The sequence below is a fragment of the Podarcis raffonei genome, chromosome 8, assembly GCF_027172205.1.
Source record: "Podarcis raffonei isolate rPodRaf1 chromosome 8, rPodRaf1.pri, whole genome shotgun sequence".
In the NCBI taxonomy this organism is placed as follows: domain Eukaryota; kingdom Metazoa; phylum Chordata; class Lepidosauria; order Squamata; family Lacertidae; genus Podarcis; species Podarcis raffonei.
The window spans coordinates 47,093,023-47,109,214 of NC_070609.1; the positions used below are offsets into that span (position 1 = coordinate 47,093,023).

General features: G+C 46.7%; 1 protein-coding gene across 3 annotated transcripts in view; it reads right to left on the reverse strand.

Moving 5' to 3' along the window:
• Window positions 1–206: 206 nt before the first annotated feature.
• EDC4 (enhancer of mRNA decapping 4) overlaps window positions 207–16,192 on the reverse strand; it is a 34,001-nt gene continuing 18,015 nt past the window's right edge. For all 3 annotated transcript variants that reach the window (XM_053399718.1, XM_053399717.1, XM_053399719.1), the window contains 14 exons: window positions 15,699–15,787; window positions 14,744–14,897; window positions 13,415–13,878; window positions 11,881–11,979; window positions 11,258–11,410; window positions 10,536–10,572; window positions 9,506–9,686; window positions 7,849–8,004; window positions 7,225–7,340; window positions 6,869–7,034; window positions 5,220–5,406; window positions 4,574–4,793; window positions 3,383–3,546; window positions 207–2,924 (listed from right to left, as the gene is read on the reverse strand). In XM_053399718.1, coding sequence (XP_053255693.1) covers window positions 2,732–2,924; window positions 3,383–3,546; window positions 4,574–4,793; window positions 5,220–5,406; window positions 6,869–7,034; window positions 7,225–7,340; window positions 7,849–8,004; window positions 9,506–9,686; window positions 10,536–10,572; window positions 11,258–11,410; window positions 11,881–11,979; window positions 13,415–13,878; window positions 14,744–14,897; window positions 15,699–15,787 — 2,379 coding nt within the window. In that variant the 3' untranslated portion in view covers window positions 207–2,731. The remainder of the gene's footprint in view (window positions 2,925–3,382; window positions 3,547–4,573; window positions 4,794–5,219; window positions 5,407–6,868; window positions 7,035–7,224; window positions 7,341–7,848; window positions 8,005–9,505; window positions 9,687–10,535; window positions 10,573–11,257; window positions 11,411–11,880; window positions 11,980–13,414; window positions 13,879–14,743; window positions 14,898–15,698; window positions 15,788–16,192) is intronic.

The following is a 16,192-nucleotide window of genomic DNA, read 5'->3' on the forward strand; positions in this document are numbered from 1 at the left end:
TATAGGACCCCCAGTTCAGATCTCAATAATATGAAATCTTGTTCTACACTGCTGACTGATTAGTATTCTACAGCCTTTAAATGTGTTCGTGGAAGGCGGTTATTGCTTTGTTGTTTCGGTTTTAACTATTTATTTGTGCCTTTATCTTGTGTGATCTATTAGATATAATATATAAATCTAATAAATTACACATATACACATGCATGTAAATAACTTGTAAATTTTTACTAGTTGCTGTGCATTTAACTATTGTACAAAAATGAAAAATGTTACAGGAGTCAGATGTGATGCTCTGGTATAAAAACAAATGGAATAATCCTGTATATGAGATTACATACTATCTTAAGGCCTTACAAGGATTGGCTTAACCTTCAGGATGTACAGTGGAATTTTATTGTGCATGTAAACATGCATCATCTACATCAACAGCTCCCATGAGTTTGTTTTGAACTTTGGAATTACTGATCTGTTGGGTTTATATGATGACTTGTTAGGTTTTCCAGGTTGCAGAAGAAACCATAAGAAACTCATAGCAAGTATTGCTTCAGAGTACACTGCATGTGCGCAGGTGGAAAAGCAGATTTGCAAAGTGGTCCCAAGCACATTTTAGACAGTGGTAGGAAGAACAAGAAAAAAAAGCACGCTCCAGCATTCAAACAGCACCATGTGTTCTGGTGAAAGAAAAACCCTCTCCACAGCAGCTTTCTTGTTCTACTTGTGATTAAAAAAAATGTATCCCAGGGATGTTGGATGCTGCAACATCTGCCTTAGCCCACAAAAAGCTTGATGCCCTGGCAACAGGAATAATCTCATTGGTTTGTCACAGCTATAAAGCCTGTTAAATGGCTTTCTTGCTTCTTGGGTTGGGAGCAACTGGGGGCTCTAGAGAGTCACAAAAAGGGGAGATGCATTGAACTAATGAAATACTGAGGAAGGAGCCAACAGCTGGTGACCTGCAGTTGTTTACTTTAATTTTGGGGGTGTGGCTGAATTAATTAAATTTCAGCCATTGACACTGTGCATCCCCTCTCAGTCTGGGCCATCTGTATCCTTCTTGATGTTCCAGTGTCGGCAAAAGTGTACATTACATTCTAGCTGTGGTTGTTTTGTATCAGGTTTGTGTCCCTAAAGAACAACACTGACAAGGATAGAGACGGATTTAAAAGGAGGGCTGGGGTAAGAAGACTGCTGAAGGTTCACTCCAGGAAAATGCATGTCAGATGTCACAGAGGCTTCCCACTGTGGAACTGATAGCAGTGTAATGAGGGATGCCATGAGGAAGAGGCAACAGGAATAGCTAAGGCTGTGACTAAATAAACATGGCATGATGAAGCTTCTCTTTGAATGAATGACTTGTACATTCAACAGGGTTCATGGAGAGGGGCCCTCTGGCTGCGATAACTGGGAGAGGGGGAGGAAATGCCCCTTCAACAAGCAGTCTTGCTTAAAAAAAAAGCCTTTCCAATTTACCTGATATCACTCTGGTTTGGCAGCTTCAGGCATAAAAAGGGAGTCAGAATCCTCCTTGAGGATGGGTGATGGTGGGGATTAAATCTCTCAGCCAAAGGTCACATTTCTTCATAGCTAACCTTCCAGGGGCTGCTTGCCAATAAGTACATTTGTTCATACATATCAATGCCCCACTAATTCTCTTTTACACACGCACACACACACCCAGCAGCAACGATCAAACTTGGAGACTATCCCCTAAGGAGAGGCAATTAGGCTTCAAGTCCCCACCCTGGATTTGAGAACAGCCTCTCGGACAATGAAGCTTCTTTTCCAAGACTACTTGGGGAGGATTTTGGCAGAGGCACAGCACACAGAGAGGGTTACCCCTTACCTGCCTAAAGGCAACCCCACAAGGGTCCTCCCCAAAGCAATTAGGCTTGAAAACAGCTTCCTATTGGCTCAAAGGCTGCTTTCAGGCCTAATTGCAGCATGCAGGGGTGAGGGTGAGGAGGAGTGCTGTAGGCCATATCGGGTCAGTGGCCTCAAAGTTTCCTACTCATCAGTTGCAGTGTGACCAGCGCTGACTAAGAGAGTGAGCTCCCCCACCAGGCCCAGAACGAAACAGAAGCAGGTTTTTTTTCCTCCAAAAAAGTCATTTATTGAACTTGTTAAACATTATTCAAAAATGAAAGATTAAGAGTCTAGATAAAAAGGAAAAAAGTGGTGTAAAAGCAAAATAATAATAATGATGAAAGGAGTTGTCTAACTCATGAACATGCTCCACCACACAAAGAACCAACGCTGCTTCCCAGGATGGGTGGGCTTCATGAACTTTTCATCCCTCACCCACAAGCTGCGCAGGTGGAGGCAATACTTCACTATGGCTGCTGTGACTCACAACCTGCTGGCACCTTTGACCTCTGACTACCTTGGCAGGGTACTCCTGAAACAAAAGGGCAAGGCTGGCCAAGCTCTGCCAAACCCCTCAAATTCTTGGGGAGGGGCTCCAAGCTAGAAAATAGGAGGAAGATGGGATTAGTGTCTGCGCATCTAACTTGTACAGTACAAAGAGAGGCAGGTGGTGGGTAGGGCCATGGTCTGCTCACACAGAAAACTGGATTATATGGGGCTAACACAGCTGGGGCTCAGACCCTTCTATCCATCCCACACATCTGTAGCGCGGACGTATTTTCCCAGCAAGAGCATTAGAAAAAGAAAAGAAAAAGCCACATTTGGTTAGCAATGATGACGCCCTTGTGGAGAGGCTGCTCGAGCCTTGTTAGGACATGCTGGGTGTGACCAGGCCTTGAAGCATGATCATGAGTCGGCGGGCCGGCTTGCTCAGGCTGTTGTGAGGCTCTGCCTGCAGGAACTGGAAGAGCTTCTGCCGCACTTGGTTCATCACAGAGCCCATGTGGTCGCGGGTGATGGGGTCACTGTGGTCTAGATGCATCACTGCCTCCTCCAGGTAACTGCAAAGGAGAGAGAGAGCACAGCACGGTTGTGATCCTGCTGCAAAACTGCAGGAATGTGTATAGAATGACATTCCATTAATGTGTAGGGAATGGGCAGAATTGAGCTCCCCGAGTTTCTCTGTTTGATGTGTGAAGAAAGCAAGTTTCCAGACCTTAAAGATGCACTTGAAGGTATGTGTACAACATCTGTTAAACTCAGAAATAAGAGAGATGGCTGAATAAGATGTCTAGCAGGTGCAGCTGGGCCTTTAGTGTCCCGCACGGCATCCTTCCATGGCCAGCAAAAACAGACTTGTACAAAGTAAGATAAAGAACACAAGTTTTTCCCAGATGCAGGAATTTTGTCTGCATTTTAAAGGGTGGAACATACAGGGCCCTGGTGTAGGAAGCACTTGCCACTTCCCTATGGAAGGAAAGTCTGCATCTACCATTAGGCACCACTAGGCGATACTCACTTCAGTTTCAGTTCTGTCCGAGCTCCCAAATCTGAGGAGAGCTGCTGAATGAGAGACAAGAGGACAGGCTGGGACAGTGGGCAAGGATGCTGCCCAAACACTTGCTGAGGGTCAACTGTCTCACAGACGTAGAGGACTAGGTTCAAATCTGCTGCAGTGAGAGCCTGTAGAGAGAAGAGAGTGCCCTGGTTAGAAATCTACATTTCTAGAGAAGCTCAATATGGCTGAATATGGCTTTGAGCACAATAACGCAGTACTCTTGGCCGTTTTGTTCATACATTGCTGAAAGCCGCTTTGGATACCATCTTGTGGAAAAGCAGGACACAAACGAATGAGTGACTGATGTTAAATAGCCTGCTATTGCTGTTGGCACACATACCACCATCCAACTGTGTGCATGTATATATAGCGGCCAATTTAGGATTACACTTTGTGCAACTGATGAAATGGAGTCTGGTCCACTAAAACATATGGCGTCATAAATGTGTTAGGTCTCTAAAAAGGTGCCACAAGCCTCTGCTGTATTTGCTGTGACAGATTAACACAGCAATCCCTCTGAATACTGCCAGTCAGTTTCACTGGGAGATCTCAAGTTCTACTACAATAAGAGAAGAATAAAAAAATATCTCTATCCACTTTCTCCACACCAGACCCTATCTTATAAACCTCACAGACTTAAAAACACTGATGCAAAACAACCCTTTCCTCAAACTTGAGTGGAAGTATGAAAGACACAGCAACTTTTAATCCATGCTAAACTGCCTTGAACAGACAACATATAGATTGGTTATATATGCACCAGCAGGGCTACGTAGTCATGCTTAAATGATACACTTTGAACTATAAGACAGCTGCTCTGGGCGCCCCCTGCTGGTTCTAAGGCAGACCACCAGCTGCCCCTTTGTGACTCCCAGAAAGATGCCTCCAAAAAGGATGGGGAACCTGTGATCCATCAGAAGCTGTTGGGACTACAACTCCCAGCATCCCAGCCCATTGACTATCTGGTCAGGGCTGATGGGAGTTGGAGTCCAGCAACACCGGGAGAGTCACGGGTTTCTTCTCTTTAAAAACCTCACGGTTCTCTCTCTAACTGAGCTTTGTGCCTGCTTCCTTGAGGATGTGGCCATCTGGGTCCTTCAGAGAGCAGTTGCGTGGCCAGTGTGTTGCCTCTATGGTTGGAGAGATGCGTACCTGCTGGAAGGCTTGATTCAGGTGCCCCTGCTGCAACAGCTGTAACACGTGAGCCTGCTGGGACTGGAAGTCGAGGTGAGTGGCAGGGATTGGAGTGCCGGCAGCAGAGCGCATGGCCTGCATGATGCTGGAGGTGACAGCAGCCTGCTGCTCCTTCATGGCCATGCTCACCTCCCCTTTGATCACCCGCTGAACTTGGGCCAGGATGGACTCCTGCATGCTGGAGAGAAGGGGAAAAAGGGAACTTGGAGGGGCTGTGTAGATCCGGGGGGCCGGGGGCGAGGGGACAGAAGTGGGAAGTCTGCAGGAGCAAGAGACTGGGTGTACATAATTCCAGATAACGTTCCCATTTCGTTCTCTGAACATTGTGTCCATTCCCAAGACAGAGCAGAGAAGACCCTGGACGTAGAGAAGCTTCCAATACTGATATTGCCCAGCTGGTAGAAAACTGCACTGCTTATGACCAGTGTGGCAGGGCAGGGGAATTTCAAAGCGGGTGTGTGCCCTGTTTTCTCATCTTATATGAGAAGGATCAGATGAGTCAGTTTCATGCAGATCTCAGGACCCACTGCTATTAATCTGGCGCAAGACTCTCTGTTTTGCCCTTCCTTCTATGGGAGATGCCCCCAACTGCTCTGCCACTCACTTGCCCACGATGACATGAAGCTGATGCTGCACCTCGGAGTGCATGCTGGCCGTAATGGTGGCTGCCAGCTGATCAGTTGTGCTCTGGAAGTTGTTGACCAGCTGCCGCAGCTGGCTCACCACAGAGTCCCGGGCATCCTGCTCTCGCGCTTTCTTACTCTTCATGTGGCTCTCCAGCTGCTGAATATCTACAAGAGAAGATTCACAGTTACTCAAAAGCCAGCTGGGTACCACTGGAGTCCATTCCCGCGGCTTCTGGCCTCTCTACCACATCACCCTCAAATCCAACTCTCCTTCATGTTCCCAAAGCCTTCATACTGTAAACTCTTCAACAAGGCACGAAAAAACACACAGGAGTTTTGTCTAATGCAGGGATGGGCCTCACCTGTGGCCCTCTGGGTGTTGCTGGACTATGAACCCCATCATTATGTTTTTATATGTGCTGGAAGCTGCCCAGAGTGGCTGAAAAAACCCAGCCGAATGGGTGGGGTATAAATAATAAAATCATCACCATCATCCCTGGCCATTGGGCCATGCAGGCAGGAAATGATGGGAATTATAGTCCTATAACATCTGAAGGGATGCAGGTTCCCACCCCTGATCTAAAGCACCTTTTTTATTTTTGCTGAAGAACAGGGGATTTTCTGAATGCACAATGTGAAAATGCTCGAGAGAGATTTGGGCCATTGCCTAAACTGCTGGTCTGGTACGCTCACATTGTGTTTCTCCAATGGCAACCACAAGACTCTTTACCAGGAGCATTGCCCCATTCTCAAAGGTTCTGGGCAGTAAGAAAGGAGAAAGCATCTCACTAACAATTCCATCTGAGCCCCATTCAAGAACCTTAAAGATTTAACAAGTATTAGGTATCCTGACCTACCAGCTGAACCCTGACTCCTACAAGCTGACCTGAAGAGGAAGACCTTCTCAAGGGATGCTCAGGCATTTATTTATTTTTCAAATGGAGAGGGCACTAGTGTCTTGAAGCAACCACTGAGAATGCCTCCTGGTTCACCCTTTTTGTCATAAAAGGTACTGCTAAGAAGGCACTTGTAGTTTAGGAGAACGAGAAGGGATCTCGTGGAGCAAGCAGGCTCCAAAATATACTGCTGTTCAAGTCAAGGAAGTGCTTCATCAGTCAAAATCTGAACCATGAATTGTGCCCTAACATCAACAGAAAAATAGTCTGTAGGACTGCAGCAATGTGCCACTCCTGTGTTCTGCACCAGCTGCTTAGGCCTGAGCTTGACAAAAGGTGCTGCAGCTTTATCACCTTGAGAGCAGTCCTGGCTAGCAGCCACCACTGGACCATAAGTCTACATAGCCCAGAATCCTGTTTCCACACTACTTAGCTGCTTCTAGGAAGCCGACGTGCTGGATAAAGAGGTATGAGTCTTTCTACATAGCCTTCTGGTAGCCTCCAAGCATGGGATGTTCCATTTAACCATAGTGGCTGGTAGCCTTAAGAAACACTCCCCTCCAGATTCATGAAAGAGAAGCCTATCAAGGCTATTGGATATGATGATGGCTTTTCAAAAGGGCATTCCTGCTTTCTGGAGGCTCTTCTTTGCCCCACAGTTCTGTAAACTAGTGTTTCCCAAGGCTGACAGTATACAAAGCTGAAAAGGAGAGAAGAAGAGTGGGGCATACATTCTTGTGTGCCTTGCTTGAAGGTGTCATTGATCTGCTGGAACATTGATTGACAGCTCTTCTCAAAAGCAGGAAGCACCACACTCTGGAACGCCTCCCTGTATGCCGACTGCATGGGGCCCTGCAAGGCATCGGCAGCCGCCCGGGCAATGGCATCTGTAAGGTTCTGCAATTAAAACACAATCACAGCTCCGTTCACTGAGGTTTCTGGTCTAAAAAGGGGTCACAGCCATCAAAAATATGAGGCGATGTCTGGCCTAGCACATCAACACCTTGCTACCTCAGCCCCACAAACCAGCTTCCCTCCCGGTCAAACTGGCAGGAATCTGCTCCCAGCAGCCAACCCCACCCATTACCTTTGATTTCACCAGTTTGGTGACGTTCTCCTTCAGTGTTCCCTCAATGGCTGTCAGCTTAGTGGCAATGGTGTTATTCAGCTGCCCAGTGATGGGATCCAAAGTCTTGGAAACGCCTTGTTAGCAGAGAGACAGCAAAACAAAAGTCATGCCCCCATTTTATCCCTCTTAAATAAATGAAGAAATATATGAGGACCTTGGGAGAGGTCCATGCATGGACCATCCCTTGAAACAACGGCATCAACCATTCCTGCTTTGTTAACTCTCCAGGGAGAAAGAAACTGGGCCGCTTATCTGCAGCAGAGAAAGCTCTCGGGCTCTGCTCTCAGCAAATCCTGGGAACCCAGATCTTCACTGGGCTGGCTGCATTGCCTTTCCTGTTTTTCTCTTCAAAATCCAAACCCCATGCCAAAAAGCTTTCTGGGCACCACAGGATAACCGCTTACTGCCGTCTTTGTCAGCTTGGTGCCCTACAGGTGGACCAACACTCCCAGCCAGCACCGATGGGAGTTGTAGTCTAAAGCATCGGGGGGGGGGGCAGGATGGAGAAGGCTGCTCTACTTCCAAAGAAGCACCTCCTTTGTTGTTTTGCAAACTGATCAGAATCCAAGATGCGGGACTTACACGGGGGCACCGTCTTTTTCATCTCCTCGCGGATGGTCCTTTCCAGCCGGTTGCAGGCAGCCGTGGAGAGGGACTGGGAAAGCTGCTGGGACAGATGCTCCTGCAGTTGCCCACTGCGCTGCTGTCCCTCAGCTAAGGCCTGGTCCAGCCTCCGCTCTGAAACCACGGGAGTTAAGGAAAGCAAAGGGAGAGACCATGGCTCTGTGGTAGGGGACATGCATGGCATACGAATGGTCTCTGCCACCAACAAAGGAAGATGCAGCAGGTGCTGGGAGAGGCCTCGGCCCTCAGCTCTGTGGACAGCCGCTGCTGAGCTAGATGATCAACAGCCTGACCTAGCATGGGGCAGCTTCCTCCCAAACCATCAGGTGGGATCCTCATTCCTCATACCTTACAAGCACTGCTGCCACCAACACCAGCAAAAAGTAAATGAAAAATAAATGTTTTTATATACACCTATCTGCATATATTGCCTTTGGAGTATAAACCCTACTTCACAGGGCTTTTGCAAGGAAAAAATAGAAGAGTGCTTGGAAGAGAAGCAGGATACAAATGTAAGAACATAAGAAGAGCTCTGCTGGATCAAGCCAAAAGCCCATCTAAGTCCAGCTTCCTGCTTTCACAGTGGCCAACCAGAAGCTTATGGCAAGCAGGACCTGAATGTTTTTCATTAAAAAACTTTTTATAATGAAGGTTAACAGTATATATTTAGTTTTATTTTCTACAAGTGGTATTTCACGCCTTTTCTTTCAGGACTGGAACTTAAGAGGCTCTTCTCATTGAAGGGGACCCAAGCACTAAGGCAGTTGTTTAGCCTTACCTACAAAGAGAGAGAAGGCAGAAATAACCATTCCTGGATAACCTCTACCACAGAAGGAAGAGAGGAAACTATGGAATAAATTCTATAGACAAATATAACAAAGGTCTTAAAAGGTGTGCACGATCAACACATTATATTGCACTCATTGTTCCAATGCATTCTAAAATTAATCATGATTTAATATTAAGAATATCATCCACTTTCTTTGTTATGGTATGGGTTTTAGTTTGCTGGATATTTTCTCCTCTGTCACTCTTTTTATAGCAGGGGCAGGGAAGCCTTGTCAGCCCAAGGGCCACATTCCCTTGGCAGCCATCTCCTGGGAGCCAAATGTTGTTGGTGGGTGTGGCCAGAGAGAGAAAAGTGGGTGGAGCAATGGATACAACTCCTGCCTTTGGACAGCAGGCAACATTCCAGCCTTGAAAAAGTTAAGAGGTTTTACTTACACACACACACACACACACACACACACACACACACACACACACATCTCCCGCCCCCAATTTCTCTGCTGTTCACCCAGAGAAGCAGGAGGCTGGTGTCTTATTCCAGCTAAGCAAAAGCATTCAAAAGCATGGAGTAGGACTGATGAGAGGCGTGGCTTGGGAATGGGGTTCCCCACTCCGGGACAGAGTAATGGCTAAACTAGACACAATAAAATTTAATGGACATGTCCCTTCACTCCATAAAGCAGTCAGCTATATTTAAACATGTGGTTTTAAAAAAGGATCAGGGATTCCAACAGAAACTGGCCACAGTCCTCATAAGCGCTCAGCTTTGAATGGGACAAACCCATGACAGAGAAGGGCCCAGAAGGCACTTTTCTGGGAAGGATACGCTCCTGCTCTTGCTGGGAATCCACCACTCGCTCAATGTGGCCCATGAGGGAGCTCTGCACAGCATCCAGGTGGTCGGTGAGCCTCTGCATGAGTTCCATCTGGTTCTGTCTCAGTTCAACAATCTCCCTCTGCTGGGTCCTCAGAAGAGACAACAGCTCATCCTGGTACTCAGGAGCGACCTATCGGAAGAGGAGGCAGGGGAAATGTAAGCACTCCAAGCACTCTCAGTGGATCCTCTCTGTGTTACATGGGAGGCAGCAACATAAAGAGTTCAACCCAATGATAGGGAGCCACTTCAGAGAAGGCCAACAAAGCAAATTTAGCAAATCTCAAGGTGCAGAAAGTCCCAGGCTCAGATGAGTATCTTAGTGGAGGAATATGGTAACATAATCCTTCATTTTTGGATTCCCAAAAGGAAGTTAGACAATGGATGAGGACAATCTATAACAGCTGTAATTGACTTGGTGTACCCCAAAACATCTGGATGGCACTAGGTTGGCGATGGGTGAACTATATATAAAAAAGCAGTGGCCAGAGTTTTAGCAAAAGGTGTCAGATGAGAACATAATAATGTTAAAAAGGGGCATAAGACATGGGGGTGTCCATTTACACACTTCTCCACCTTTTAAAAATTGAGTCTTTGAACCCTAAGTCTGTACAGTTCCATAGGAGGAAGAGATGCAGGGCATCCCCCATGGCAGGAAGGTGGAACTGGTACACCTTGTCCTGATTTCATGTGGGGAGTGAGGGGAGCATGGGGAGAGGGGGGGAGGGGAAAGAGAGCTGAAATGAACAGAGCTATAGAAGGAAGGGAAGCTCAGTGCAAGAAGTGAGTTGGAATCTCTGGCAAAAGTGACTTTTCCCTCTCCCTGCAGCCTGCTAGACTAGGAGGAAGAGGGTTGAGGAAGAAGAGTGAGAAGAGTCCCATTTTGATCCCTGACACAAGAAAAAGTTCCCCACCCCACCTTTTGGGAAGGAAGAACTGAAAGCTTTGCTGTATATGGAATTTCTAAAAGAAAAATACTCACCTGCTGATCAAAGGATCTTGGGGACTGTTGCACATCCCTGGAAATGAAAGGAAGATGTTAATGCGACGACTGCGTGAATTGCACATCACAAGCATTGCATGCATAACCAGGGGGATTATACCAGAAATGTGGCCTGCTACAAATGTCCTGATTGCTTCAAAAAAATAAAACGTGACTTTTCTGACTTAGAAATGGCTCTGCTACAGGATGGTTACCTCTACACCCACCTACCCACCAACTGAAAAGTACAGAGAGCTGAATGAAGACTTAAGAACAAATTTTCTACACTTCTGCTCATCTCTTCTTCCCTAATGACCAAGAGGAGGAACAAACGCAGGATTCATTTCTAATTTCACCAGTTCCGGGCTCGCTGATACGTGCAAAACAGGGATAATGGTTTAAAATAAATTCCAATCAGCTTCAAAACAAGCCGCCTTCAAGCCATCTGTGGGTTATGAAGCTGGCTTGTTTTGTGAACTAGTTTTTATTTTAAACCCTTATTCCTGGTTTGTATGTAACGACAAGCCAGGAATCAGGGAAGAAGCACAGAATCCTGATTTATTCTTCCTCCTGGCTGAGGAGAAGAGGGGAAAGCTAGAGCCTCAGGCTTCACAGGTTCACAGAGACTTGGTCACTTAATACAAGCCCTACCACCGTTTCCAGCCTTATAAGGAGGCTCCACTTTGCCGTCATTCCCAACCTTCCAAGCAGCACATGCTCACCCATCATCTTTCTTCCCCTTCCTCTTTAGCTTTGGGGAGGCTCGAGGCGACACTTTGGCTTTCCAGTCCTTCACAGGCAGGCGCTGTGCAGCTGCTTTGGCACTAAATCCACCAGACGTAGAAGCCAAGCTTGCAACTTCATCATCATGGTCACTGCAGAGGGAAGCCAGTCCTGATGAGTACTTGCCCCAACACAGCAGTCTTAAGGCAGACCCTGTGGTCAGCAACAGAAAAGGGGCAGAAGCCACCTAAGTGGAACTGGGGTAATGCGCCAATTGACGCTGCCACAATCTTCTACAAGAAAGCCACCTCTAGTTTCAAAATTTAACAAAGATAGCTCCGCTCTTATCTAAGGGACCCAGCTTTGTACCATCATGATTAGCCAGCCTGTGGCACTAGTGTCACAGGCAGAAGGAGCCTGAGGTATTGCACGTGCCAGTAGGGCATATGCTACATCCAAATTCCTAGTTATAAGCAGCTGGTTGTTGCATGCAGAAGGTCAGAGGGCAGCATGTGTCCTCAGTGAGCAAAACGAGGTGAAAATTCAACTGATTCACTGTGCCCAGAAACGTCCGCAGAGCACAGCAGAAAACTGCAAAGGGGAAAGAGAGGGGGATTGGCACCTTTGTTCAGCGCTGGCATCCTGGCTGTCATGCTGCAGGAGGTGGTAGCTGTGCCTGTGGTAGGAGCTCTTGTGTTTTTCTTCCACTTCATTCCTGGGGCTAAGGGCAGGGGAGACCGGGGAAGAGGAGGAAACAATTCCATCACACTGAATTTATTCTGCCTCATTTTATTTATCTAACTTTCTTATATGCCCCTTTATGTTACAAAGACTTCAAAGTGAGCTTCCATAGAAATATACAGCTATAGTAAGAAAGGATTGTATAAGTACTCAGAGGAGACCCACTGAAATCCATGGGCCTATGTTAGTTATGTCCATCTACTCTGAGCAGAACTAACATTGGCTAGAACTCAAAACAAACTAAGTATCATACCATTTAAAGTATACAACATAATTCTTAGCAGTTTTCATGCCACTCAACAATGGAACAAGAAAGAGGGCCGAATTGGAGAAAACAGAGTCGGCTCCAAAGACTTTTATAATAAGCAAACAGGTCTGGTAAAACCCATTAACGTGGTGGCAATCCATGCTTATGAGTGGAGGACGTTCCATAACAAGGGTGCCACCACATATAAGGCCCTCTTCCAGACCCATGCATAATGAGCAGCACTCACAGGCAGGACCACTAGTAGCACCCCTACTGCTGGCTTCAGGGCTCGAGACAGTTGGTATGGTGGGGTACTCTGGCAAGTACTGAAGTCTCAGATCTCATCCATGCAAATGATGGGAGCTGAGCACTCAGGTACAAAGTAAGTGCTGAAGCTTTCATTTCTGTGCGAAACACCCAGAGCAAGTATTATTTTCTTTCAGGCTGGTCTGTGGGCTCTAACCAAACATAGCCATTAAAAGAAAGGGTCAAACAGTAGAGCTGGGGTTAGGCAGCAATTGTGTCAATGAAGACTTATTATCTCTTATTTTATTTATAGCCTCCAAGGCAAGGCACATCACTCTCCTCCTCCTCCATTTTAGCCCTACAACCTTCTGAATTAGGTTAAGCAGAGAGATAACAAGGCCACCCAGTGAGCCTCATGGCCAAGAGGGGATTTGAACCTGGGTCTCTACAACCTTAGATTGACAATCTAATAAATACTATGCAACACTAGACATGACTGCAATAGGTGGAGGGGAAGTGGCAGAGCACAGGCTTTGCATGCAGAAATTCCCAGGTTCAATTCCTGGCATCTCCATTTTAAAAGACTCGTGTGACAGGGCTGGCATAGGCCTCTCTATCCCTGACATTCCTAGAGAGCCACTGTCACCACTGCCTACTCAATGGGCCAGATGGACAAATAGGATGACCTGGGATAAGGCAGCTGTTGATCTTCCTATGTAGAAAGGAGATGGGAGTTCAATACAACATGTGATGGCCCATATCAGGGAACTTGTGACCCTGGACATCATCTTGCTGGACTACAACTCCCAACATCCAAAGCCATTGACTATGCTGGCTGTGGCTGGTGGAAAGAGGACTCCAAAAACATCTGGAGGGCCAAGATTGGTGCTTCCTCAAAAGAAAGGAAGGAGATAGCAGGTACCTGTCTGCCATGCTGTTCCTGGTCTCCCTGGTGATGTCAGGGGCAGCTGGCCATGGTTGGCTCACGCCAGCGTCAGAAGCCACGTTTTCCTGAGGTAAGGCTGCCTCCAGCAGCGAAGGCGCAGTCAGCATGTCCACTTCATTGGGGGCCATGTCCAAGGAGTGATGGCTGTGCTCCGAGCTGTGACGATTCCGCGGGGAGAGCAAGTGCAAGGCTGATGCTGCGGAAGCCATACTGTCCGCGTGATGGTTGGAATCCAGGATCTCTGTAGGGAGCCCAGGTGGGCCGCCTCCAAAGCTGCGCTGCAGGGTCTCAGAGGCAATCTCTGGGATGTCCTGAGACATGGCGGTAGAGGCAGAGGAAATGACGTCTGGGGAGCGCTCACGAGTAGGCGAAGACTGGGGCACCACCAGAGGCTCCACTTCCTGCCGCTCTAGCGCAAGAGGGGCATTCCCTGGGGAAACCTTGACCAAAGAGGGGGAAAAGTTAACCTAGGGAAAAAAGTTAACCTTTTCGATTCCATTCTCCACACTACCTAGGAAGTTTACTTAGATGCCCAATTGTCTTGACAACCTTCCTTCCTAATCCCATTTTTTCTTTCTTACATTTTAAGTATATATAGACTGCTTTTGGAAGATGCCCCCAAAGCAGTGTACAATTAACACAGCAAATCAAAAACATGATTATGATTTGTACATAGTGAGGAAACAGATGAAAAGTTTTGCAATATTTACTGATCATTTTATTACTCTGTTTTTAGTAGGCCTTTCCCTTAGAGAGCTTAGGGCAGCATATATGATTACCCCAGTTTTATCCTCACAACATGAGATAAGCCACAATTCTATGATTCTAGGTGGCACAGGAAACTCAGGGCTGAAAAGAGGTCATGGGGAATACCTGTATATCTTTAACACACAGCTTGATACAACTATATGTCTTGGGGCAGCTTACATAAGCAAAGATATTTTTCTACATGCAATGACCACATTGTGGCACCCCCTCTTCCTATTTATGGGGAAGAACACATGTGTTGAACTCAGTATGGCAGAAATCAGACAGTGTACCCGAGACCAGTGCACTCTAGTGCAGGCGTGAGGAACCTTTGGGCCTCCAGATGTTGGCTGGACTCCAACTCCCATTAGCCCTAGCCAGCATGGCCAATGGTTAAGGTTGATGGGAGTTGTAGTCAGTAACATCTAGGGAGGGGGACTGGTTCCCCACCCACTGCACCAGTGGCTTTGGGCACCATACCACATGCACACCGTGTGGACAATGACACAGTCAGGGAGAGAGGTTAATCTTTGCATGCTCATAGAGAATCCACCTTACCGGGATGGGGGCCTTTGGAGTCAGTTTGTCAGGAAGGCCAGGGAGGAGGACTGAATGACTTCGAGGGCTTGTCTGCAGACTTCCACTGCTGCCGCTTAGGGTAAGGCTACTATCCAGCTGCATCTTTGGGCTCAGAGACACTTCTTCAGCCGGCCTGCAGCGGGCAAAAGGCAAATTTGTCCATAGAGGTTACAAAAGAGAGTGGTCTTGAAAAGCCCAATTAAAAATCAACCCAGGGAGAAGGGTTCCGACCACAGCATGCTTAAGGAACTGTGCCATTGACTTTACTGTCCTATGGGACTGTCACCCAAGCAACGCTCTCATAAAGAAGACTTCCTTGGGAGACACTGTATGGGAGAAGCTGAAACAATGAATGCTGAAAAGCTAGAAGGGGACCTACAAGAGGTAGTCATCCATTCCCTCAAGTAATTCAGAGTTGTGGTGAGAAGCTAGTGGGAGAGCAGTGACTGCACTCTTACTTGTCTCACTATGTTAGTACATGAGAAATCTGAAGCCTAATGGCCCCTTGTGGTTCTTGCCTGGTAAACAATGCTGAACTGGCCTCTGTGCTCTTCTATATCCTACAGCTATTTTCCAAGGAACAGGGGTTCCTCACCTCTCCTGCAAGTCTAGGATCCTCTACTATCTGCCTACAAGGTCACTTCATTACCAGCCTCTGCTATTTATTCCAATTATATGAAGCAAAACCTACAAATCTCAGGACATGTTCTGGGGAATTGAGCTGAAGAACAAAGGGGATGCCTTTCCTTGGGAACAGGGATAGTGCATTTGACAGCTGCAACTCTGAAGATGACAGAAGCTCCACCTTAAAAAAAGCTCAGTGAGATATCCATGTGAGCCATTTCATTTTCATGTCTGATTCTGAAGGGAGTCTCCTTGCCCTTGAAAGTACTCAGTGGGTAGCACTGGGAAGGAGTCCTTGCCTAGGGCTTACCTGGGAATGGAGGGGTCACTGACGGAAGAAGTGCTCATGGTTGTGACAGCTGTGAGGGAACTAATGCTGCTTCCAGGTGACACCGTGACCTGGCACAGAAAATTCAGTGGTGTTAGAAAACTTAATTGAATACATACACAGTATTGCCTGCTAGTAAACACTCCATATATATGGAGTAAATTAACTCTGCACCACCTGAAAACTATTTTGCCATTATAAGAAGCACCATACTCTCCTTACTTCTGCTTACAATTCTGATTTTTTTAAAGCCTGTTTTTAACTTTGACTTTTACTGACATTTTTAATGTATATTTTATATTCTTTGTAAACAGCTGAGAGGTTTTACTTACAATTAAGTGGCATACAAAGTGGTATACAAATTGGGTCAAAGACATATCTAGATTTGTCTGGCAGGGCAAAAAGCCCAGAATAAAATTTAAGATATTAACTGATGCAAAAGAAAGAGGGGGGTTTGCCCTGCCGGACTTAAAGTT